The sequence below is a fragment of the Amia ocellicauda genome, chromosome 21, assembly GCF_036373705.1.
Source record: "Amia ocellicauda isolate fAmiCal2 chromosome 21, fAmiCal2.hap1, whole genome shotgun sequence".
NCBI lineage: Eukaryota > Metazoa > Chordata > Actinopteri > Amiiformes > Amiidae > Amia > Amia ocellicauda.
The window spans coordinates 7828137-7853361 of NC_089870.1; the positions used below are offsets into that span (position 1 = coordinate 7828137).

Here is a 25225-nt window from a genome sequence, read left to right on the forward strand (position 1 = left end):
GGTTAATCTAGTTGTTACCTTTGCCACTTCGGTCTTTACAGCTAAAGACCCCAATAAACCTCTCCATTGCTCCTTGTTACAGGACAAGTCTTGTACAAACAAAAGTACCATAGCATTATAATAACTGCACCATTTGCAGTGAAGTCTGTCCATTAATTAAATAAAATATTTAATTAAGAATATAATTAAAACAGCATGAGAATCATTGAAAAGGCAGTCATGCAGAAAACTTAATTCTTCAATGAAAATAAACATTTGAAGCATGTTTGCCTACACAGTGAAGTCAGTTTAATGGGATTGTATGTGTACACTTCATTGTGTTCTGTAGCCATCTTGTTTGTTAACGTTTCATAACTGTTATTTTCTCTCAGTGTTCAGTACACCTTACATTATAGCACCTTTAGCATTATAGAGCAAAGGTGTTGAGCTTCTGATGATATTCCCTCTATAAATATGTAGAAAAGCAATATTAATAGCAGTGTTCATCTGCAGCACAAATTGGAAGATTCTCCAGATATAAATTAATATTTAATGTTTTTTCAGGAAATGCATAGCTTTTCCAATAAATATGTGTATGCAGTGGAACACAGGTAAAAATAAATACATCAGCAGTGATGGCAAATAGCCCATCAAAGGCACTTCAAACAGAGGCATACATTCGTTTTACATGATCAGATCAATCTGTCCCTGAATCATGGCCACCTTGTCATCTGATATTAGAAAGCCATCTTGTCAAGTGCAACACGTATATCCATCTTGTCAGGGTCCTGAGAGATCTGAAGCCTACTTTAAATGTTTGCTGCATATTGCTGAACAACAAAAAATGTTTCCACATGTTTTTTTTGTGTTTTTTTTTTTAAGTCTGTTCCTCAGTCACACCTGTTAAAATCTATTGCAATACTCTTACGTTGTTGCTCTAACATCTGCTTATGACAGGGATACTTAACTTATTTTTTATCTCGTTGACAACTTAAACCCAATTATACGCAGGCTGGAATTGCCATGTCTCAGACATTGACCGATATAAATTGAATTAGTTTACCGCAATTTTCAATGAAATTCAGGTCAAAGGATGTAATGACATTAAGTAAATCAATCTTTTACTCTTTTCAATGTATTTCAGCAAGATTGTGAATGTGTTCCACATGTTTGACTGACCTGAATGTACTGAAGCTTAGGGGTGAAGGAAAGTTGTGGACTTCAGTTCCTTTAATTTTAATTGCATTCTTTTAATCTATAAACTTGTGTTCTAGAATATTTTGTTCTCTTTGCAGTATATTTCTATCCTACCTTTCGACTCATTTTAGCCTTGACTTTATTCTTTTCCCTCCTGCCAATGCTTTATTGCAGAGAACAGGCAGAACATAGTATTCAACAAAGAGCCTCATCAATGCTTTATAAAATCTTTGCTTCGCTTTTCAACATTGGTGAAGATAGCTGCAGTTGCATGATGTTATTCCAATGCTTGATGTTTAATGTGCTAAGGAGCAACTGTACTTCCAGAGATTTGGTTTCAGCTCTGCTCTGTTTCTTTGGCATGACATTTTTTATTTTCAAGCAAATCCAGATTGTGTGTACTATAATAATATTAAAGAAATAGTTGAGAACAGAACAAAACTAGTTAAAATAAATGAAGGAGACTGAATATACTGACTCCTTCAAAGTTTAAATATGTTTTCTCTGCTGTCTTTTGTTGGACTGAACAGCAGTGGATACTCATTACTGTTGTTTTGTCTGCTGTATTCTCTAAATTAATTACTTTGTAATCAATTGTGGCTTTAAAATTAGCTCAATCTCATCAAGCATAATAAATGGTTCAAAGCAGTTCACTGTGAAAAGAAAGAGACAGAAACCTTAGCTGGTTTCTTCCAGCTTCACAGAAAAGACCCATTTTACGGCAAGACAAGCTTAGAATGCACAATATGGGTTTGGGATAAAAAAAATGAAAATGGTAGTGTAACTAATGAGGGTTATAAAAACAAATTCTGTAAAGGTTTTAAGGATGTCTGTAAACGATATCTTGAGGACATCCCAGAAAGAAGCTTTTTTTTTCACAATTTAACTACCCTAAAGCAACATCATTCAGAGATTAAAGCGCTTGGTATACTTGTATGGTCTCATTGTTTCCTTTATAAAATTCAATTTCTTTTCACAATTATTTTAGATTATGTAAATTTAAAATATATGAAAAGCAGGTCCAAATGATATGCATATTTCCTCTGGAGGAGCTTTGTCTATGTGTTATTCTTGTTTGTCCAATTAGAAGAGAAACGAGAATATGAATGAAATGTACAGAAGAAAAGACAGCACAATTACTATATTTATTTCTTACTAAAATATTAGAAGCATAAATCATGACATTGATGGGAATTATAATTGATATTAAGTATTCAGAGTGTATGGTTTGCATTTATCTGATAGTCCCCACTGATGTTTATTCTTTAATCATTATTTCCTACTTATAATAACGATTTAACCAAATTTAGGCTTCTTGAAAAAACAAAATCTAGGACACATTGCAAATAAGTAAATCATTATGAACTGAGATGCCCTGTCTCTTGCTCCAGTCAGCTTTGGAAAGAAGAATATGAATCCCAATTCGAGTTCTAAACGAGAAATGCAGTTCTTCACTGCCCCATTCCCCCCCTGATGAATAATGTAAGATGCTTGGCTCTCCTGCCAAATCTTTTCATAACCGAGGAACTCAAAAGGCCCATCATTGTAAAATTATTCCCAGCATGCATTCTTCAAGAAGTGACCCGGCCTTGAAAGCTTGTCGTTACTGAAAGTGATGGAGATTTTTCCCTTTGTAAGGCTCTCTGTTGTTTCTCGCAGGATGATGAAGTGGTTCTCCAATGTGTTGCCAACATCCAGAAAGAGCATCGGAAGTTCTGCCTGACAGCTGAGGGACTCGGAAATCGACTGTGCTACTTAGAGCCAACGTCAGAGGCCAAGGTAAGCAACACTTACACTGTTTTTACTTTTAAGGAAACTCGTAAGTTTGGAATCGCTGCTAGCAAAATCTGGTCTGCAATCTCAGGTGTGATCTGGCCATATTTTGGCCAAGAATAATAATGCCGTGTATCTGTGCAAATCACGTCCTTCCTTTCAACAAACGGTTTATATTTTGAATTTTCAAAAATTGAATGCTTTGTTTATTTGAATATTTTCCTCTTCGGGTCTCAGACATTTGAGATCAGAATCAGATTTAAAATATTACAAGTTGATTGTACATGGGAAAACACTTATGTGGTATTGGAAGGGAAAAACTCAGGCCAGTGAGTACTTCTTAATACCAAAATATGATGGTAAAATTAAGTAATAAGTACAAAAAACAGATGAAAAACATCTGGAGTTAAAAGCCATAATCATTTCTGTATTTTTTGTTAGGCAATCAGTTAAAGAATTTGAAATCTGATCACCATGACAGCTGTATGCCGTAGTACCACAAGCTTCTAAAAGTTAACCTTGTAGGGAAAGATACCTGGGGCTGAGCAGTGACAACGAGCTGAATTAAGGAGTCTCAAATATCGGCAAATAAGATAAGGTACAATAATACAATAAGGCAAACAAACAACACCCACACACACAGAGTAAGATCTGATCTACATTGCAGGTCATTTAAAATAATTTGGAGATTGTACGTATTATTTTGTAATGTTTTTTTCTCAGCTCTGGTTTGTAAAATGAAATTCAGAATCCTGCTATATTCAATGAACAAGTCTCTGTTCAGCTAATGCTGTGTAAGTCATTATTCAATATATATATATGTATGAAATTCTTCTACATTTTTAGTGCAATTTTGTGATGTCCAGCAAAATAAATAAAATAAATAGCAATACGAGCAAACACATTTACTTTATAGAATTTGAAGAATGTGTTATAATTGGGAACAATATAGCCTGATATGAAATGCTCATCAGGATGAAGCAATTAGCCTCTTCTTAGATAATCTCACATTCCTGTTTTCCCTATGTACAGCTTCTTGACAGTGGGTCTAAACTGTATATTCTATATTGATTGTGCTTTTAATTGCAATACGTTTTCTTTGTTGGTAATGAATATGGCCCAGACATTAGCATTCAGCAGACATAAACAAAGGATTTTTATTTTCAAATGCAGATGAGAGCTGGATTCACACACGGCACATATTGTATGCAATTGCTTTTCAACCCCGGAACTGTGAAGAATCAGTGGCCTTTAATCTGTATCAGACAATAATTAAAGTAGACAGGAATGATTTATAATATTGCTGCCTCATAGTTTGTCTTCATTCTATTATCTCTGTCTGAAAAGCATCCCTTGGGGAGGTACAGATGGAACAAATACTGAAATCTTCACTACAGAAAAAGCAAGGAATCACATACAAATGCAATCAAAATGGAAAGAGTTTTCCTCATCCCTGCGGCTTTCAATACCGAGGCTGTTTCGGGACAGAGGTACACATGCAGCTTAAACGAGCCACAAATGTAATTTATTAATCTTGCTGCACAGAACAACCTGATGTGAAACAACTTGAGGGTTCTCATATTCAGCCCTAGTGCCTTATTACATATTACAGGCCTAGTGGCACTGGTTTGGATAGTTTTCATCATCTATCTTCATGGACTTATTAATCAAGATCCTTCATTGTGAACTAAATGAGAAAATACATTTTTCTAATATTAATAAAAGGCCAATTCATCATGATCTATATTTAATTGAGATTGATAAGGCCTATTGCACCAACAAAAAACTGTTAATAGTGTAAAGTGTGTGTATATATAATATAAAATGGCTAAAGCTAAACTGTAATACCAAAAAACAGACCCCACTGTACTTCCCATTTCCCTTGTTTGTTTTTCAATCTATTTCAAAGCACTACATCAACCACTTTTGTGATTTAAAAAAATGACTTTTAAAAAAAACATAACACTGGCATTCTACAAATAACGCTTAGGTAACGCAAACTGAGAAGCAGCGGGAAATGGGAATATGTGAAAAAATAATAATAAATTACTTTTGGACCCTCTACACATGTTGTATCTGCATATAAAAGGCAGTTTTAAGTCTAGAATGTGAAAGGATTAGGTCACGGGCGTTGTTTTTCAGCTGTGTTCTAACAAACCCTGCTACACTAAGGCCCGCATTTGCATTCACTGCATCAGTCGTCTTATTTTCAGTGCTCATTTATAGGATGTTGAAATCCTCTTGCTCTGCCGCCAGTCTTGCCTTTTACAATATGCCTGTTTGTGGCACTAAAACCACAAAACCAAGACAAAATACTGTCTGGCCCTCTTCCAGTAGATTCTTCCAGAAATCCATTTCAGGCCTGGATGTGAGAATCATCACTCTTCACATAACACCTATACCAAGCAGTGTAATGATCAAATTCAGGACAAAACTGTTATTACAGAAAAACATATTGCTGGATTTTACGTGCATTCATTTCTTTAGTTATCCATGTGCAGTGTGCCACTAATGTCAGACCCATTTTGAAAACGACTTAAAAAATTGTCATGCATCATTTATTAAATTATCCACAATAAATAAAATACTTGCAATTTAGAACCAGGGCATATTCCACCATGCACATACAAATTACTAAATGATCTAATGTGTTGATGTCTAATAAGAATGAACTGTAAGTACATGAAGTATAATTACATGTATATATACAGTGCATTGTAAAAATTAAGACAAAAATCTAAATGCAAAAAAGCAGCTGTTCTCAGTCTGTTTAATAGGCTGTAAATTCACCCTTGGCCTTAATGACTGTTGCAATCCTTTTGATAGATGGGCAGAGGAATACTGTTCCATTCCTCCTGCATAGTAGTTTCTAGTGCAACGAGAGAGAGATGGTCTCTGTGGTTTCTTCCTTATTCCCACATAATCTCAGAGATGTTCTACAGGAGGTCAGGATTCCTCAGTACTATTCTACTGGGGCCTGTGTTACCTTAATCTCAGTCTCAATTTTGTGAGAATAAAATGTTTAGGGTCCTCACCATACAATTCCATCAATCCCTCGCTTGCATTGATTTCTCTGTTCAAATAAACTGGAATTTTAATGGTTTTCAAAAACTCTAATATCATTAATAAATAAAGAACAATATTTATTCAATATATGTTCACAAAATAACAGTTTATACCTGTTATTCTATTGGATGGATGTCTAATGCTTTATATATTTTTTTAAAGAAACATATTAAGAACTAGATTATTTGCATTTTCAGTAATACAGAATTAAGACATTTGCATATTGATAGCTAAGAGCCTTAGAGAATGTGTTAATTACCATATTTCCATCTCATTTCATCATCGACTTCTGCTGTATAACAAATATCTAAGTATATATTTGGAGCATCTTTGTAATGTATACATACCTGGAAAGTTGATAGTGAAATGCCTAAATGTTTTCTTAAAAAGAAATACGGCCTTTTTGTAGGCGTTCCCTAGTATGACGCAAATAATGATTTGTAATTCACTGCAGTTTTATTTAGGGGTGAGTCTCATCAGTTCCTGCTAAGGCTCATCAACTTGTCCTGCAAAATCAAGTTGTCAAATTCCTGCAACTTGGATACAGTTGACTGTGCACCCAAGCCATCATCATACATTGTGCAAAAGCTGTTGGAAAATTATGGCCTTCAGGCTGTGACGTGTGCGCTCCCATCTAGACCTCGATGACTCACTGTTAGGCAGACCTGTGCAAGAGGGAATTCAAAGTAGTTTAGAATTAAAGATGAGCAATCCTTATTGCTGTAGACTCAGTTTAATTAACATCTTCATAGATACAACAGTAATGATCAAGAGAAAAATCGTTATTTTTTTTTTTAGAATATTCTTCAGGCATTTTGAATATCATCGAAATTACTAAGAGAGATAATGAAATCTTCGTTAACTTCCAATTTAGTATGCTAATATATGCCATAATATAAATATATATAAAACAATACATACAACAGTGCAAAAGTGGGGGTGGTTGAAACGATAGCTTTTTGGTAATAAAACTAAAACTTGGCCGACCTTACTGATTTTATTTCTAGACTGCATTCCTCAAAGGGGTCATAGTCCACTACAGTTTGTGTATATCCCTTAGGGACTTGAGTGACCTCATTGCACTCTTACTTGACAATAAAATATAACGGGGTAGCAGACAAGTAGTTGTAAAAGTGACTTTAGCCCCCACCTTTCCAGATTGAAAACACAATATCAGATCCCTTGTGCTGAGTTGCATTCTCATTAATAGGTCTTGCTCGTGTCTGCAGTTTTTTTCCTTGCTGTTGCCTGTATCCTTTCACACTGTGCCTCTCAGGTCAGAGGTCACCAGGGTGGATTACACTCTGGGGAGAGTTTCCCCTTTTGCTTTCCAATGTGTACATGATATTTTATGTATGAAGTGCCAGGATTTCTAAAGATGTTTCAATTCTCTGAAGAGGCCTCAATTAAGACAATCAATGGAAAGGGTTACACACTTATTAAGACACTTATGTTATGTTGTACAACTTGAATGGTTGATAACAGTTATTAATGCTTAGTTCAAGGTAGTTGTCTAGACTACTATGTGGACTATATAGACTACCTAGTGGACTATATAATTGACTAGATCAAGTATGATATGACCAGTTATCTATCTAGAAACTGTTATGGAATAGATTTTTTAAGTATTTGTGGTCTGAGTAGACATTCTTCTATATATATAATTTTATGTTATAATTTTAATATACAAAGCTGTTATAGTTTTTTTTTTAATTATTATTAGTTAAGGAATAATTATATGCACACGCACACATACACAAACACACAGACCATCAGGGATTATTATACCTGTGTCCTCTGTCATGTGCTTTATAAGTGAACCACAAGGATATGTAACAGATGTGCATTGTCTCAGGAAAGACGTAAAGTAATCTGATTTCAGAGGCTTTTTATTATTGTGAAAATGTGTTGGCAATTAAAAGTTGGACTGTACTCTGATAAGGGCTGGGGAGGAGAATTAATGAACCCAATTAAGATCACGCCAACCTGAGGGGCTAAACCTTTGACAGTACACAGCCTTAACAACCTTTTTCATCTCCAGCCAGTAATTAAGGGAAAAGTTTGTGAATAAAGCCGCTAGTGAGCAGAAAACACAGCAAAGCTGGATTTATGTCTTGATTTTCGCCCCTTGTTTAATTTTTTGACGGCAAGAATCGCTCCATACAATAGCGTTGCAAATGAATTAGTTGAATTCCTTGATCTACTTTTCACTGATATAGCTCTTGTAAGAACCCTCAGTCTTGACAACTGCTAATTAAGGAATACATGGCAAAATTATTACTTTTTGAGGACAATCTCTAGGCAACTCGGCATTACATGTATTAATGGTCAGAATCTCATGTCCTATAATTAGTATTACTCTGCCTTTCTATGATAGTAAATGAATTAGCTTGTTGTAGCAGTGATAAATCTGTGTCTCAAACTAGATCTTGAGATTTAGGATTTACCACCCTTGTCAGGCAGTCATCACATTGGTCACTTGCATTACTGAAGGATTACCACAATATTATGAGTGGAAAAGCTGAAAAAAGTGTATGTTGAGAAGAAGTTGTACTTTCAATGTTGGCAAACTATGAAAATTCGACAAATTGTTATAATTGGGTCAAAACAAATATATAATAATCTGAGCATGTTTTATTTATTCTTGTGTTCCCTATCTCTTTAAAAATGTTATTTTAACACTAATGATAACTTACTGATTGTCTAAAAACATCTTGTACTAATATGGCGTTCTGACCTAAAACTGCCATTAGTTTTTTTTGTGTGATATAATAATAGAGTATAAAGAGCTATAGACAATTAAAGTAACTGTAGCTTCTGCATGATCTTTAAGGACATGACTCTTAATTAAAACCTACCTAAAAAAAATCTTTGGGCTTCCTGTTAACTCTTAATGTTTGCTGGTGTATCTGAAATGGTTTGATTATTTGGGATATTATCTAAATCTAAATCATTACCTGCCTTTTTTAAACAACAATTTTAGAAAAGTGAAAACTCAATCACTTGACAGCAATTTAAAAAATGACTGTTGAATAATTAAAATCGGAATTGCGGAACTAATGCAGAGCTTTGTTTTCATAAGGCATTTGTCCTCAATGCGCTGGTCGATAATGCATTTCTTGTTTGTTTGTTTATGAGTGTCAGCTGCACTGTGCATCAGAGAATGGTTACTTGTAAACAGATATGCTGTTATTAACATCCATAGCTAAGTGATGTCTGATCCAATTATTACAACACAGTGCCTACAGAGAAAGGCAGCAGGGTTTGCCTATCATTACTTTTAATTTATGGAACATTTCACTATCTGCACAGTACATGCCAAGGAAAATCACAATGCATTGACATTTAGAAGACATTATTATTATTTGTCAATCTATCTGAACTTACACCTTTAATGATGGGAATGGAACCATCGGAGACTTTTTTAATTATATGAACTCTTCAGTTGCAGACAGGATTTTGACCCCTCTGTGTTTTTAGAAGCTGTCCCATGTAAATTCTGTTGTTATCAGTCAGAATTAACCTTGACTTTTATAAAGTTACGCTAGATTTATAAAGTTTACTTAATGTCAGAATAAATAAAAGTGTGCAAGTTAAATCTCTTCAATTTACTTTTAAGCTTTTTATTTGTCTCAATCATTCAGAGTGGATTTAGAGTGCGGTGAAGCGTATTTTGTTTTAAATATTTTTGCAATGGTATTGGAGCAATCTGACATTGGATCACATTGATATTTCATTGTAATCTAATAGGCCAATAGATAGTCATGTTAGGAAACATCTGCAAGGTATGTGATCCCTGTGCCAGTTTAGTTCTGATTCAGGATGTGTACAATCTGAAAATAGCAAGCTTTAGTAAGAGAAAGTATTGGGTTAAGGGCAATTCTTATACTCTTTAATATGCATCTTTGAAAGCTGAGACTAAATATGGGGAATTCCAAAGACTTCCTTTAGATTTTATTTGTAATGGTCATTGTGTGACTTATTTCAGGCTGCAGTCCATGTTACATTGTTCAGGGTAACTTTAGCGGCCAGCTTTTAAGTTGATCTCATAGCAAAGCTCAATAGTATGGCTTCATGCCAGGCACTTAGTATTCAGTGCAGGTTTTCAAAGAGAACAAGCATTTTCAGTCTAAGAACCTTAACAGTGACGCATCTTTCCACATAATGCAGGTTTGTACCTCCTGGTTACAGATTTGTGCTTCCTGTCAACTATGTATCTGATTCAGTTTTTCCATAATTTTACAAGTGTAATAGGGACTTGTAATGTATTCATTGCAGGCAGTGATTTGAAGTACAAAAAGATTAATCTAGATGTCATATGTTAATTAGCTTATTTTAGGAGTCAACCATTGGCATACATTAATGGCTTTGATATACAGTGAGGGAAAAAAGTATTTGATCCCCTGCTGATTTTGTACGTTTGCCCACTGACAAAGAAATGATCCGTCTATAATTTTAATGGTAGGTGTATTTTAACAGTGAGAGACAGAATAACAGCAAAAAAATCCAGACAAACGCATTTCAAAAAAGTTATACATTGATTTGCATGTTAATGAGGGAAATAAGTATTTGATCCCCTATCAATCAGCAAGATTTCTGGCTCCCAGGTGTCTTTTATACAGGTAACAAGCTGAGATTAGGAGCACTCTCTTAAAGGGACTGCTCCTAATCTCAGCTCGTTACCTGTATAAAAGACACCTGTCCACAGAAGCAATCAATCAATCAGATTCCAAACTCTCCACCATGGCCAAGACCAAAGAGCTGTCCAAGCATGTCAGGGACAAGATTGTAGACCTACACAAGGCTGGAATGGGCTACAAGACCATCGCCAAGCAGCTTGGTGAGAAGGTGACAACAGTTGGTGCGATTATTCGCAAATGGAAGAAACACAAAATAACTGTCAGTCTCCCTCGGTCTGGGGCTCCATGCAAGATCTCACCTCGTGGAGTTTCAATGATCATGAGAACGGTGAGGAATCAGCCCAGAACTACACGGGAGGATCTTGTTAATGATCTCAAGGCAGCTGGGACCATAGTCACCAAGAAAACAATTGGTAACACACTATGCCGTGAAGGACTGAAATCCTGCAGCGCCCGCAAGGTCCCCCTGCTCAAGAAAGCACATGTACAGGCCCGTCTGAAGTTTGCCAATGAACATCTGAATGATTCAGAGAACTGGGTGAAAGTGTTGTGGTCAGATGAGACCAAAATCGAGCTCTTTGGCATCAACTCAACTCGATGTGTTTGCAGGAGGAGGAATGACCCCAAGAACACCATCCCCACCGTCAAACATGGAGGTGGAAACATTATGCTTTGGGGGTGTTTTTCTGCTAAGGGGACAGGACAACTGCACCGCATCAAAGGGACAATGGACGGGGCCATGTACCGTCAAATCTTGGGTGAGAACCTCCTTCCCTCAGCCAGGGCATTGAAAATGGGTCGTGGATGGGTATTCCAGCATGACAATGACCCAAAACACACAGCCAAGGCAACAAAGGAGTGGCTCAAGAAGAAGCACATTAAGGTCCTGGAGTGGCCTAGCCAGTCTCCAGACCTTAATCCCATAGAAAATCTGTGGAGGGTGCTGAAGGTTCGAGTTGCCAAACGTCAGCCTCGAAACCTTAATGACTTGGAGAGGATCTACAAAGAGGAGTGGGACAAAATCCCTCCTGAGATGTGTGCAAACCTGGTGGCCAACTACAAGAAACGTCTGACCTCTGTGATTGCCAACAAGGGTTTTGCCACCAAGTACTAAGTCGAAGGGGTCAAATACTTTTTTCCCTCATTAACATGTAAATCAATGTATAACTTTTTTGAAATGCGTTTTTCTGGATTTTTTTGTTGTTATTCTGTCTCTCACTGTTAAAATACACCTACCATTAAAATTATAGACGGATCATTTCTTTGTCAGTGGGCAAACATACAAAATCAGCAGGGGATCAAATACTTTTTTCCCTCACTGTAATACTATGTATTTTTCTATATATTGTAGATAGATACAGGTAGGTGTGTGTGTGTATATATATACAGCTCTGGAAAAAATTAAGATACCACTGCAATTTTTTCTTAAATCAGCATCTCTACATGTATGGCAGCCATTCCATTCCATTCATATTTTTATTTGGAATTTGAGAGAAATGCTGTCAGTAGTTTATAGAATAAAACAAAAATGTTCATTTTACCCAAACACATACCTATAAATTGTAAAACCAGAGAAACTGATAATTTTGCAGTGGTCTCTTAATTCTTTCCAGAGCTTTAACAGGTTTAATAAGTAACCTTTAATCAGCAGTTTCTTAACACCTAGAACAATTTCAATGTGATAAATTAAGCAGGTGATTTGTAAAATGACTGTGTAGAGATCTGGTGTGAGGCAAATTACCTACCCTTTTCAGCCCTCAGTGACCAGAGTTCCCTTAATTGTACAAGTTATTTCCTTAATTGATCAGTAACTTCCATTTGGTCCCAGTCTGTCAAAATTTGCAATTTATGGTGACTAACCAAATGTACTGGATAGGGGCTCTCAAGGACCGTGTTTAGGCACTACTGCCTTGAGGAATCTGCCCCATTAGCGCTTTTGAAAAGCATGTTTGTTCAATTCATTCATGAAGTGGGTGCCTAAGAATCACAATGATGTGGAACTTGCCTGAATTACCCATGAAGTGAAGTTTCTTCACACTGTCTCACTGTAATTAATCTATGGAGGGGTCAGTGGAGCAAACAGTGCTGGGAGGTGTCTTGACCTTTGTTTTCTCTGTCTGCAGTATGTTCCTCCAGACCTGTGTATCTGTAACTTCGTGCTGGAGCAGTCCCTCTCTGTACGGGCCCTTCAGGAGATGCTGGCCAACACTGGGGAGAACGCAAGTGAAGGAGTAAGTGTAACTATTTCTAACTCCCATAAAAATGTTGCTTGTCAAGACTATATTACAATCTTAATACAGCTTAGATACCCAGCCAGAAGCTTATGTTTAAAGTTACTGGACGCACATGTATAAGATATGCAAGGATATGCATTTACACACAGAAATCATAAATATACACTTCACTTTTGACTATATGTTTACTAAAGTGCTCCTGCTGTATACCTGTATGCACCTTGTGGATTTTCTTCCATATTATACATTTTATCAGACTTCACACGTGGAATATGTAATAACTGAAAGGATATTGTGATGTCGGAGCCTTATTCCTCCAAGACTTTATTTCTCTCCTCTTTATTCTGTTTTCCCACTCAATCAACATTGTAACTTCTTTTTGTCTTAAATCCAAAATGACAGGAAAGAAGCTTTTGGTTATTACTAGAGCAAAAGCTTTCATCCACATTTACCCCATTGTGTCATACATTGTTACAGTTCTTTCTTCATAAATGTATCACTTCTTATTCATCAAGGGATTTAAACATTCGGTCTGGTTTCTTTTGCCTTTGCCATCCAAGAGAATTATTGCTCTCTGCAGCACCATGATACATTTAAAATCTAGAGCCGTATGGAAAAACTGGTAAAGGTATTAATAGTCTGGAACAGGACTGCATGTTATTGCTTGTGGTATATATCCACATTCTGGCTAATCTTTTTTTTTCTTTTATTTTTCTTTTTTTGTGCTGTACCTCTGCTAAAGTCAGCATTCAAATAGTTTAGATTAACCACAGCATAACAAGACACGCTTCTTGCCTTCCCTTTACAGTTCTTCCCTTGACAGACTTCAGACAGGGAGTGTGAGGATTTTTCAAGAGATATACATGATGTGCAGACAGCTATATATGATGGGAATACATTGGTTTTATTTTACATTACCTTCTTGAGAATCCTCATTTTGTATCCCAAAACTATTATGTTTTATAGTTCTTTTTTCTTTTTAGATTGCTGAAAATGTATTTTTTCTGTAAGACATTTTTATATATAAAAGTTTAATATATTAAAAAACATTTTTTTATTGAATAATTTAATGTTTTTTTTGCCTTCATTGACTGTAGAAGACAATAATCCATTTCATTTTTATTTTTTTGGCTTTGTAATTTATCTTTATTTTTGTTCGACCATGCTAGCACAAAGACCTCGACAAATGGGTATGTTCACCATCCATTTCACACTCATATGGTTTTAACCGCATGAAAGCTTTCGCAAAGCATTCTCATAACTTCACTTTCACTTAGAAGTGTGCACATTTTTGTCTTGTCCATCTTTTTAACAAAATACATAAACCTGTGTCATGCCAGTCTTTATTTTTAAGGAAGGGATCAATCCTAATGTTTTGCTTTAAAGTGGTCCTTGCTGCAATTTAAGTAAGTATAGTAAACTGTAATTACATTTTAAATAGTTATTTTCATCAATATTTTGAAAATATGAGGCACGATCGGTTGCCTATAATTTACATTGCAATCTACTTTATTTTTAAAATATACACCAGCATTACAATCAATGTTTTGGAATTTGATAGGAATTCAGAGTATTCATTGTGTCTTGATTGTGCCATTATTTATGCATTTAAAATCTCCCACTCAAGTGGAGTTTAGGCAAATTATGTACTTTGAATATTTTATTTCACATACCTTTGTAATGACAGTCAGAATAGGACTATGATAAAACTTTTATTAAAGGCCGATTTTCGCACAATGTACACACTGTGCTCAGTATAAGAACATAACCTTTTTGATTCACTTTATTATTGTATAATGTGTTTCTGGTTATGTGCTTTCATGCTGCCATACAAAAAACTATTTATTCCCAAAAGATCCCAAAAGATATGGGATTGTATAGACATTCCCCCCCCCAGTCTGGTATAAACTGTGGATTTGATATCTAAATGGGAGCAACTTCTAGGTACTTATGACTTTTAACAGGCTTAACATAATTGCACTTCCCAAACTTTCAATGTGACATTTGGAGAGAAGTGAAAATGCTACTTAATTTAATGAAAGGTTCAAGTACACTGCTAATGTGAATGAGTCAAACAGTCCTTCTTTAGCAAGTGTGGCTGGAGGTAAAAAATAAATGTACTTGTCAAAGTGGGCAGAACCCGCCAGACTGTGGAATTCCACTTTATGGTAATTATCAAATTGAAATCCATTGGTTCCGTAATGTCTCGCAGCATCTGTGTTTTGGACTGAGATTATGCAAGTAACGATTTAAAGGACTTACACTGAGCTAAATCCTCTCCTGATTTCTAATTAAACATCTTCAAGTGAAAGTGCCAGCTCTAGACTGCTTAAGGCTAATATTCCTGCCATGCTTATCCTTTAACATGACATTTGCCAAGACATGTGACTGGGGGAAGGGAGACAGGAGGCAGAAGAGAAAGACGTGTTCTTTGCTATTAATAATGTTACTAAAACCTACTAATCACTAACTGACTGAATTCACATCTGCAGAACATCTATGTGACCCAACTTGCTCACTTCACTTGTCATCTTTATTAGCAACTCTAATGATCTTTCTTGGTGTTCTTCATGAGGCTTAACTTCGGTGACATTGTTGTCGTAATCTAATGAGTGCAGTGGGGGTGTATTAACAGGACTCAAGATGAAACTGAAAGCCTGAAGAGCCCAACACAGTTTGTAGAACTTGGGACTGCGACTGTTTTGGAAATGGTGCATGTACGTTGCTCAGAGCAATTTCCTGCCATATCCACTTTTAGGGCCATACCTTCTAACGCTCATTCTTCAAAGTTGATTTTTGTTGTCATCATCGTCGTATTTTTGTTTAATGTATGCCATTTATTACCAAAGTTTCAAGGGAGAAGATGCATTCTTTTCTCACAGTTTGTTGCCAATGGGTTTCTCTCCATTTTAACTTGATTAATCCGATTTCTCTCTTTGCTCTTGTCTATGGAATGTGGTTTGGTAATTGTGTTCTCCTGGGGTTCTAAACCTCTTGAAATTTCAAGGGTACCAAGGAAGGGGAAATGTTCTGCAACCAATATGGAGCACAACCATAAACCTATTTGCTTGTCTTCAGAGCTCCAACTTGGACGGGCTAATGATTATTGCAGCTGTAACCAGAGACATTAGCTGAATTTGTCTGTTAAAAGCGTATCTCCTCTAGCAATGCTCGGTAGTGTAAATCTCACATCAGAGCCATTCTTTAAATCTTCCTTTAGCAGCTATGATCTTTGTAAAATGTTACCCCTTACAAAACATTGCTCATGCAGCCCTGATATTTATTTAATTTTGTGGGCATCATATTTTATTTTAGTTTGGCTTTTGCAGACACAATTTCACAGATTATACATAAATCTGCAGCTCACAACACTGGGAAAAAAAAAGTTCTGTGAAAGGTCACCATTTCTCATGTGATGTCAGTGTATCTGCAAGCTTGAAATACAGCAGGCAATCTTGAAGCAACAGCTGGAGGCAAGATACAGTTTTCTCTTTTATTTGAACAAATGCCCATTCCTTTTTTTTTTTTTTTTTTTACATACACTTCCCAGTTAATAGTGTTATTATATCCACAAATAAGAAGGGGTAAAATTCATATTTTTCTCTTTGTAACCTGTGCCATGGGCAAATTTTATGAAATGTTAGGCCTAGCTGCTGCTCTCTATTATTTGTATAATCTTGGTTTGTGTTTAAAATTGGGCAAAATGCTTTTAGAGCAGGCATTGTACATTTAAAGACTAATGTCATGTTAGCTTTTCATTGCTAACAGAATGGTGCAGTTTTTTCGTGTGTGTGCTCACAAAGTACAATTCGCAATTCAATCACTTTTGTTGTGATTGTTTAATGTTGTTATTTTTTAATTTTTTTTGTTTTTTTTTTTCATCTAAATTCTGTGATGACAAAAGAAGGACAAACAACTTTCATCCGGGATGTAAACTTACATAGCTTCGAACACATTGATGTTCAAAAGATAAGGCATTAAATAATAATATATCTTTCTATTCTATCTTAATGCTTCATAGATGTTTATAAGAAAGGTAAGTACTCTTAGTAGCTCCCAATGAAATGTGAAAACAATTTACTTTTTATTGTCTATACGAAGGTATGAGAGGTTGAAGAGCCAACATTTCCTCCCCTGTGGTATATCAATGAAATTTCGCTGGTTCATAATGGAACCAGTCAATCTCCTTTTTGTCTAACACGAGGAATTGAGTGATGTTGCATGGATTCGTTGGTTTTAGCACACAACTTTTGTATGTGGGAAATGAACACACAGTCATGATTCTTCCTTAACGCTCTTCAGAAATGTCTGTACCCTATTGTGACAAACTTCCCTGCCATAAATGTAATTGTTTTCCAGTGTGAGATTTTAACAGTTCCTTGATGTATCTGCAGGCAGCCCAAGGAGGTGGACACAGGACACTTCTTTACGGTCATGCCATTCTGCTTCGACATTCTTTCAGCGGGATGGTAAGAATGAGGACGTTTCATTGCTTTTGAGACACAAGTCAGGTTTTTATTTTGCTAACCTTTTCAGCTGGGATTTTTTCTGTCAGTAGTCAGAACATGGCATACAAGACATCTTTAGATCAGGGCTGTAGATCTTCAAATACTGTAATAGACCTATTCCTCAATGCTGCGGCATTTCACGCACTCATGACAAGCTGATGAGTTGTATGAAATTGATTTGAATGGATACATTTCCCTGGTGAAGAGAAAACCTTCCCTTCAGATGAGAAATGTTTGGGGTTAAGAAGTATAAGAGATGTATACGATTCCTCTTCAATGAGAATTCTTCTCTCATTGATAAGATTCCTTAAATGTTGTAAGAAAAATGTACACATAGCCCTATGCTTACAAACCACAGTATAGTAATTAATTGTTGGATTCATACCTGGATTAAATCAAAAGTTTACCTACAACAAGTAATACATTATAATGCCAGCAATTGATAGAACACTCTTCCTTATCTCTAGTGCAAACCAGCTATCAAGTACTGTATTTTTTTTCATTTGCAGTTGGTTAGTGGGTGGAAGTTTTGATTTGATCTGGCCCTCACACAAACATGACTAGTGGAAGAGGGGGATATTCTGTTGCACTGAGAAATAAACTCCAGTCAGGAAGCAAGCGCATGTGTAGTGAGGGAACAGTGAGAAGAGTGATATCTGTCCAGACACTAAATGAAATCGACAAGGTTTGTTTATTTCTCTCTGAGGCTTCCTACAACTGGAATTGAATTCATTTCCAAAGGCAAAGCTAAAGGTAGATAGGAGAAAATACGTATTTCTAAGGGACAGATCGAGTGAATAAAACTGAAGATGAGAACATAAACAAATTGACAGGTCTTTACAGTAAAGAGAGAGCTTTACTTGTTATAACAGATTGTTTGCTTACATTTTTGAATGCTGGTGCAACAATCCTATAATGTATGTAAACTTAAACTTAGATCAAGTATTTCTCATTCTGTCTGGAGACCTATCTGTCTGTATATCTGTCTGCCAATCTATTTTTTTATTGATCTTTTTATATTTGTGTGTATTTCAGTATTTAACCTGTCTGACTTCATCACGGTCCGTGACAGACAAGCTTTCTTTTGATGTGGGACTGCAAGAGAATGCAACAGGTAAACACAAACAAGGTCTAATTAGATAATTGAAACAGTAAGTAGGGCAAATAACTGAACCTAAACTGACCTCTAGCCCTCCCTTTAATTATTAATTTTGTTAATGGTGTTAGTTGAGGAGTTGCTAATCATCAATAAGGACAGTAAACATGTACTTATATTCTCTTCAGCTGTTTTCAGTACCTAAGGCCCAAACCACATGAGAAATGGAATACTGTTTTATAAATGCATCATACCCGAATGAGCCAATAAGGAACTGCCACTGCACTCAGGGTAGGGGGAGAAAAAGGAACATTGGGACTTGGTTTTAAAATAGAAAACTGGGGCAAATGTTATCAGTCACAATCACAATGGCTAGAACAGTGAAACATCTGCGTACTCTTAGTTTACTGTGATTTGCTACATGTAGATGGCTGAATTTGCCTGAGGAAAACAGGCACTGTAAGAAGCTAAGTATTTGAGAGAAAAATGTTTCCCAAGTAATTTATTTATTTCGAAGGACCTTTAACTGGAAAGTTCCTGCAATCGCTTTAAATCCACAGAATATCTTAAAATGGCCTTGCATAATATCTGATTCAGGTGACCTTTAAAACAAAATTGATAGAATGACTAGCATTTGGAAAAAGCTGCGTGTGGTACTTGTGATACCTATAGGACCTTGACATAACTCAATGAAATATTTAAAGTAGAGGACCTATCTCAGGGCATATGGTTCCACATCTGCAAAGGATACTTCAGTCTTAGTACTGTTTAACCATCATGCATCATTCATGTGACATGCCTGACCTTAATCTGTCTGAACTGGTGACATAAATTAAACTGCAAATTTAATGCAAATTTACATATATTTTTTTTCAAAATGAATCCATAATAATAATTTTCTAAGGTGGTTAATAATCAACAAATTATGGCCAGTAAGTGGATTAAATCAATATTCTGTAAGGTTTAAACAAATTAATACAGTTATATTTTCTTTGTATAAGATCAGTTTGACTGTGCATGCATAATAGATTAATTTCCCAGCATCTCTGCTTGTATGTACTTCTCTGTAGGTGAAGCATGTTGGTGGACCATTCACCCAGCATCAAAACAGAGATCTGAAGGAGAGAAAGTGCGTATTGGTGATGACCTCATCCTAGTCAGTGTCTCTTCAGAGAGGTACCTGGTGAGTAGTCATCTCTCCCTTTCAGGAGTCACCTTTAAGCGAAACTCATTGTCTTGAATTGTTCAATACTATTACCTTGTACTCTTAGGGTTTTTCTGCTCTTGGAATTGTGTGAAATGCTTTTTCCATAAAAACTAGCTATGGGAAGAAACAAAATATTTCCTGGAAGGTGTCTTCCCGATAATATGGGAGGAAATTAGGTGGAGCACAATTGCAATATTGTTCACACCTCAATACGCAATGCTTCACCAAAGGGCGTCCGCCGTTCCCACCTCACCACCTTGCATTGAGCTTCAGGTAGTCTTTTCTCATGCTAATTTTGCTTGAATGCTTGAATACTTGTCTTGATGGAAAACGCCATAAACAGGAACAATAGGAAAGGAATTCAGTTCAATCTCCAAGGACAGCACGTCCACTTTATCCTCAAAACTTTCTGTAAGGTCCCTGAAAGGTGAACTGCTTCTGAATTTGCTCTCCTGGTACAGAATGCTGTCGGCTTCAGTCAAATATCCTGTCAGTATTTAACTGTGACATTAGTTCATTACATAAACGCGCCAGGATTTTCATGGAAATGGATAGCAGGATATTTCAGGATTATTATCAGGTAATTATAGCATTGATAATACAATGCTTTCAGGTTTTGTGGAATTAATAGGAAACGATTTCACAGCCTTGAAACATTACTAGAGGATTTGTGGAAAGTCTTGTATCACTCTATCAAAGTGTTCTCTCTCTGCACATCAGGCAGAGAGAACAGCACACTGCCAAGGAGAACTACTATCATATTACACATTTTCCTAGATCCAAACCACATCAAGCTTGTAGCGTTTTAATTGCAAAACAATCCAAGACCTCAGAAAGCAATTACCAGTAGAATCACATTCTGCATTGACCCAGTCAGGCAAGGATGGCCAAAGCATTCATGGCTCAGGGATGCATGGCAGTATTAGGACATGTCTAATAATGACAGTGAGGAAGAAATTTGAAACGTTCATTTTCTTGCCTTGCATTTGAATTTATGACCCCATTTCCTCAAGACACAATCATATTGTGACACAGGAGGTATTTTATTATGGTGTTGATATATGTAATAATGAGTATTTCCATTCTTCTCTTCCTCCAGCATCTGTCCATCTCTAATGGGAGTATACAGGTGGATGCCTCTTTCATGCAGACGCTGTGGAATGTCCACCCCACCTGCTCTGGGAGCAATGTAGCAGAAGGCAAGTTGAGGACATGCTGGGGAAATTTCATCAGTCTACTGGACTAGAATACAAATCTCATGTTATCAAAAGTAGGAACATTGCCTTGAAAAAATAAGTCTTCTACATCTTATGCAAGAGTTAGAATTGATAATAAAGATGCAATTTCTTAGTGAAATATAAATATATATAAAATACTCTTGCCAAGGTTACTCCTTAATTGTTTTTATGGCTTGATTCTAGTGACCAGATAAAGAGACACATCAGGGTTGTAATGTTTCACTTCTTGCCCAGACTAAAGAAGCCCATTTATTCTCTGGACTAATAAGGTTGCGTTGATTGTAATTCCTGCTTACACAGGAGAGGGTAAAAGGTACTACTCAGTATTCTCTGCCTCGTCTCTAAAGAGCACCGTCAGTCTCCTGTCTTTGTGAAACTGCTGTTCTAACAGAAGTGTCTTAGTTAAAAAAACAAAACCAAAAACACGCTTCTTTCTTAAACAGGCGAAAGATCTGCATCAAAAACATCAATGTTCTATCCTGGTTATTCTTAACTAATGAGAGAGAGACTATAACATGAAGGTTATTTTAAAACAATTAATGACATTTATAAACCATTAGCAATTCTACAACCAGATCATATGCATTCAATGCTGTTAAAAGAAACACAAAAACAATGTACACAATAAAACAAAACATCCTCAAATGAGCCGAGTTGAGCCCCCCATAAAGCTCTATTGCTAATCATTAAATAGGATATTAATAAACCAAACATCCAATATTTACTTTCTTCTTTCTAGTGGATTTAATGGACATTCTTAAATGTATTACTAAACTCAAAGTTTTGTAATATGAATAGCTATGTTACACCTCTAAGCTAAACATTTTTTCTTATGATGGGTGAAACTTACTTAATCCCATTTCCCTCAGATCCAAAGAAATACTTTGACTCTGTCCTGTTTTCCTCAGGGTTCTTGCTTGGCGGTCACGTGATGCGTCTCTTTCACGGACATGATGAGAGTCTGACCATCCCGGCCTCCGACCAGAGCGACGACCAGCGCAAGTGAGTTTTATTTGGTAAACCCATCTGTTGGCCGGCTCAGGGAGGCCTGGCAGGATTAGTGCAAATTAAAAATACAAATATAAGTACAGAGTTACTGTGCTTTTCAAGAGTTGGGATTTAATTGATATCCATCCATCCATTTGCAGTTACCGCTTCACCCAGTACAGGGTCAAGCGCCATGATCATGGTTTAAAACCTGGGTGTTGTTATTTGATAGAGCATTTTGAGCATTGGAGCAGAACCTTTAATAATTTAATAACAGCAGCGATGCTCCCCTGATCTGTAATCAGTTTGGATTCATCAGTGTGAATTCAACTCAATTCTGAACTGGGAAGGTGAAAACTTGCTGAATTTGGCACTGTAGTTCTTTGGATTGGTAAACAGTACATAAGTGTCAGCTGGAGGGCAAAACAGTAAATGCTGTAGAGTCCTGGAAATTACTGATAAGGTTGAACAAAGCTCTCCTATAGCCCGCTGGAGCACCAATCCTGACTGCACTTCACCCAATCAGAACAGCCATGTAGGCCTCAAAGCCTGAATCAGTACTAAACATCACTGCTGCCTGGCTACTTGAGGGTTCTCTTAGTTTAAAATACTTAATTTCTTCCAGGTAATTTTCATATTTTAATGTTGACATGCCAATACAAATCTACAATGCCGAGCCCCTGAGAACTTGCTGTGTGTTCAACAACACAGCTATTGTTAATTCCACAGAAGGTCTGCAAGGCTGCTGTCTCTCTTACTTTTACATTGTAAGTACATATCTTGCCCATATTCCAGTTACTAATGTATATCTTCTGTAAACTCATCTTAGTACTGGAATATAAAGGTGCTGACAAATATAAAACTAGTATCTGAGTTTGATGAGACAATAACTGAAGGAGATCTCTACCGAGAGATCTCAAAACAAAAAATGCATTTACAATTAATCATAAAGAATAATATATGTATGTATATTTTATTGTAATATGAACACCCACACACAGTCGACCAAAGGAGTGTAAATAAAATCCAATAGAAGTAGCAGGGGTTTCTAATCTGATGCACTGTAGAGCAAACTTAAACTCTCAGATTCTGGAGATCAGATTTTGGTTTTGCATTCCTGCCAGTTTCTCCATCTTGTTCTCTCGCAACTGATCAAAGACAACTGTAAACCTGAGCCACTGACCCCAGGCCATTTTGCTCAGAAGTCAACACTGTCCCTGGTAGTGCTCCAAGCTCTGTCTTACCTATCAATGGTTGTGTTTTGTGCCTCTGAGCTGATGACCTCACCAGATGATACCCATAGCACTGCCATAGAAAATGTCATACCTGTCTTAGTAAGAGAAGAAATCAGTGGATATGACACACTCCAAGGGGCAGATGCCATTCCACACATCCTTGTGCAGCTTCCTCTAATGAAAGGGTCACAATCCGTGAGTTCGGGGAGGTATCAGGCTGTTTAATTCTCTTGGATGAAGAATCTTGATTCCTGGAAGGTGTTTCTGGAATCCGAGATGACGGTCTACAAACAAATCTTAAGACCCAACATTTTGGCACAACAAATGGAGAATTGCATTTTCTGATGACAAATGGCCAGCTTTGCTATGGACAGCTGTGCTTACACACACACAAAAGAAATACTGGGAGTAAATAGGGGAAAATGGCACATGGGTGAATAAGTGGGTCACAGCACAGGGCCTAAGAAACATTACCATGGAATGGAGATGTGATAGGGTTGTTCATCTCGTCTGGACTCATGGGATCTATTTTTAGCAAATGGTGTTTGGCAAATATACCGGAGATGAAATATTCGTTGTCAGCTTTGGCTTTACTTTTAGTCTTGTCCTTGAAATTTAATAGAGGTAACATTTTAAAAGAACCTAAATTGTTACCCAGTTCATAAATTACAAATTCAGAACTGTCACCAAAGAAAATGAAACATTTTTTTACTTCCTGCTGAGTTACAGCACAGCAGCTTGACGGAGTGGTGTTAAATTTAAAAGTGCAGTGCTTGTGTACTGAGCTGGTAATGGGATTTAGTTGAAAATGTTATTAGGTGAGAGAAACACAAGCCTTCTGTGCAGACTAGAAAATGTTGAGCTCAATGCATTGCATATATTCAGATTTAAAATAATTAATATGCCACCAAATATTATTCAGATTGTGATAAAGCCATTAATATTTTTGGAAGCTTATGGAACAACCACTGTTATTTACTTAGTAGACATTATCCTGTCAAATCAGCTGTGGTGAAAGATGGAAAACCATGTAAAGGTGTTGGAAGAAGGCTAGGTGATTGATTACAAAGTCAAACAATAAGATATTGATGGATGTTTCTTGCTGCAGATGAGTGATTACATTAATTACCAGTGGCAGTCTGTGATGTAATGCTTGGGCTGGTATTTTAAGTACTTGCCTAATCCCAAGTGGGAATGTTGCAGCAAATGTTTACGTTCAGGTCCTTGCTATTGTTATTTTCATTTCTTGGCAAGATTGCAAAATTATAGGTCCAGTGCGTTCACTCTCAAGGTACCAGTTTGCATTCTTGCAGGAGTCACTGTCTTCTTTGACGTCACTGGTAGCTGCTGGAGAAATGGCTATTTAAGGCACCTGCGTCACGTCTCGCGTAGAGAAAGATGTTTGTTTCTTGGGCAATTGTCAGTGACACGAGACAGATAGCAGACTCAAGGGATGCCCCAGCCATGCAACACCAAACTAAACCTGAGACCTTAAAGATGGGTGCACTGCAGCACCTATTAATGTAATAATTTGTCCTGATGCCAGTATTTTCTATGGAACGTCACACATACGTTATGCTGTATTTTTCAGAAATCCACTATTTGCTCTTTTAACTGGCTTCGCTTTGCACATGGGTTGCCATTTCAGAGCGTGACATTGATATGTTAAAATGCTGGCTTTGTAATTAAAGGGACTATTGGATTTTCCGGGAGTGACCTTTTGCTGTAGATTATGAGAACTGCTGGTTTTGCCCTAAAGGAACGAAACGCAGCTTTCACCTTGAATGACACACACTGACGCACTACATCGGAGAGGGGCTGACAAAGCCGACATGACTGGCTTCTGAATTGCTTACTCCCTTTATCCAAATCATTTCATTGGAAGAAACCAATCCAAGATCTAGCTGTTTTCTATCGAGTCTGTTATAAATCCCTGTTCCGCAATCTAGATTAATTCTCTCATAATGGGATATTTTGCTCTGATGTAGGCTATATAAAGAACAAAAAGGTGATTACACTGCTTTATTCTGAAAAATGTCCTTTGACCTTTTTTCAGGTATGCCAT

General features: G+C 36.6%; 1 protein-coding gene across 3 annotated transcripts in view; it reads left to right on the top strand.

The window, feature by feature from the left end:
- The window catches only part of LOC136717167 (ryanodine receptor 3), a 146951-nt gene that overhangs the window by 20469 nt on the left and 101257 nt on the right, over nt 1-25225 (top strand). For all 3 annotated transcript variants that reach the window (XM_066694653.1, XM_066694654.1, XM_066694655.1), the window contains exons 2-8: nt 2836-2955; nt 12779-12886; nt 17284-17358; nt 18433-18511; nt 19564-19676; nt 20800-20899; nt 21847-21940. In XM_066694653.1, the coding sequence (XP_066550750.1) occupies nt 2836-2955; nt 12779-12886; nt 17284-17358; nt 18433-18511; nt 19564-19676; nt 20800-20899; nt 21847-21940 (689 nt within the window). The remainder of the gene's footprint in view (nt 1-2835; nt 2956-12778; nt 12887-17283; nt 17359-18432; nt 18512-19563; nt 19677-20799; nt 20900-21846; nt 21941-25225) is intronic.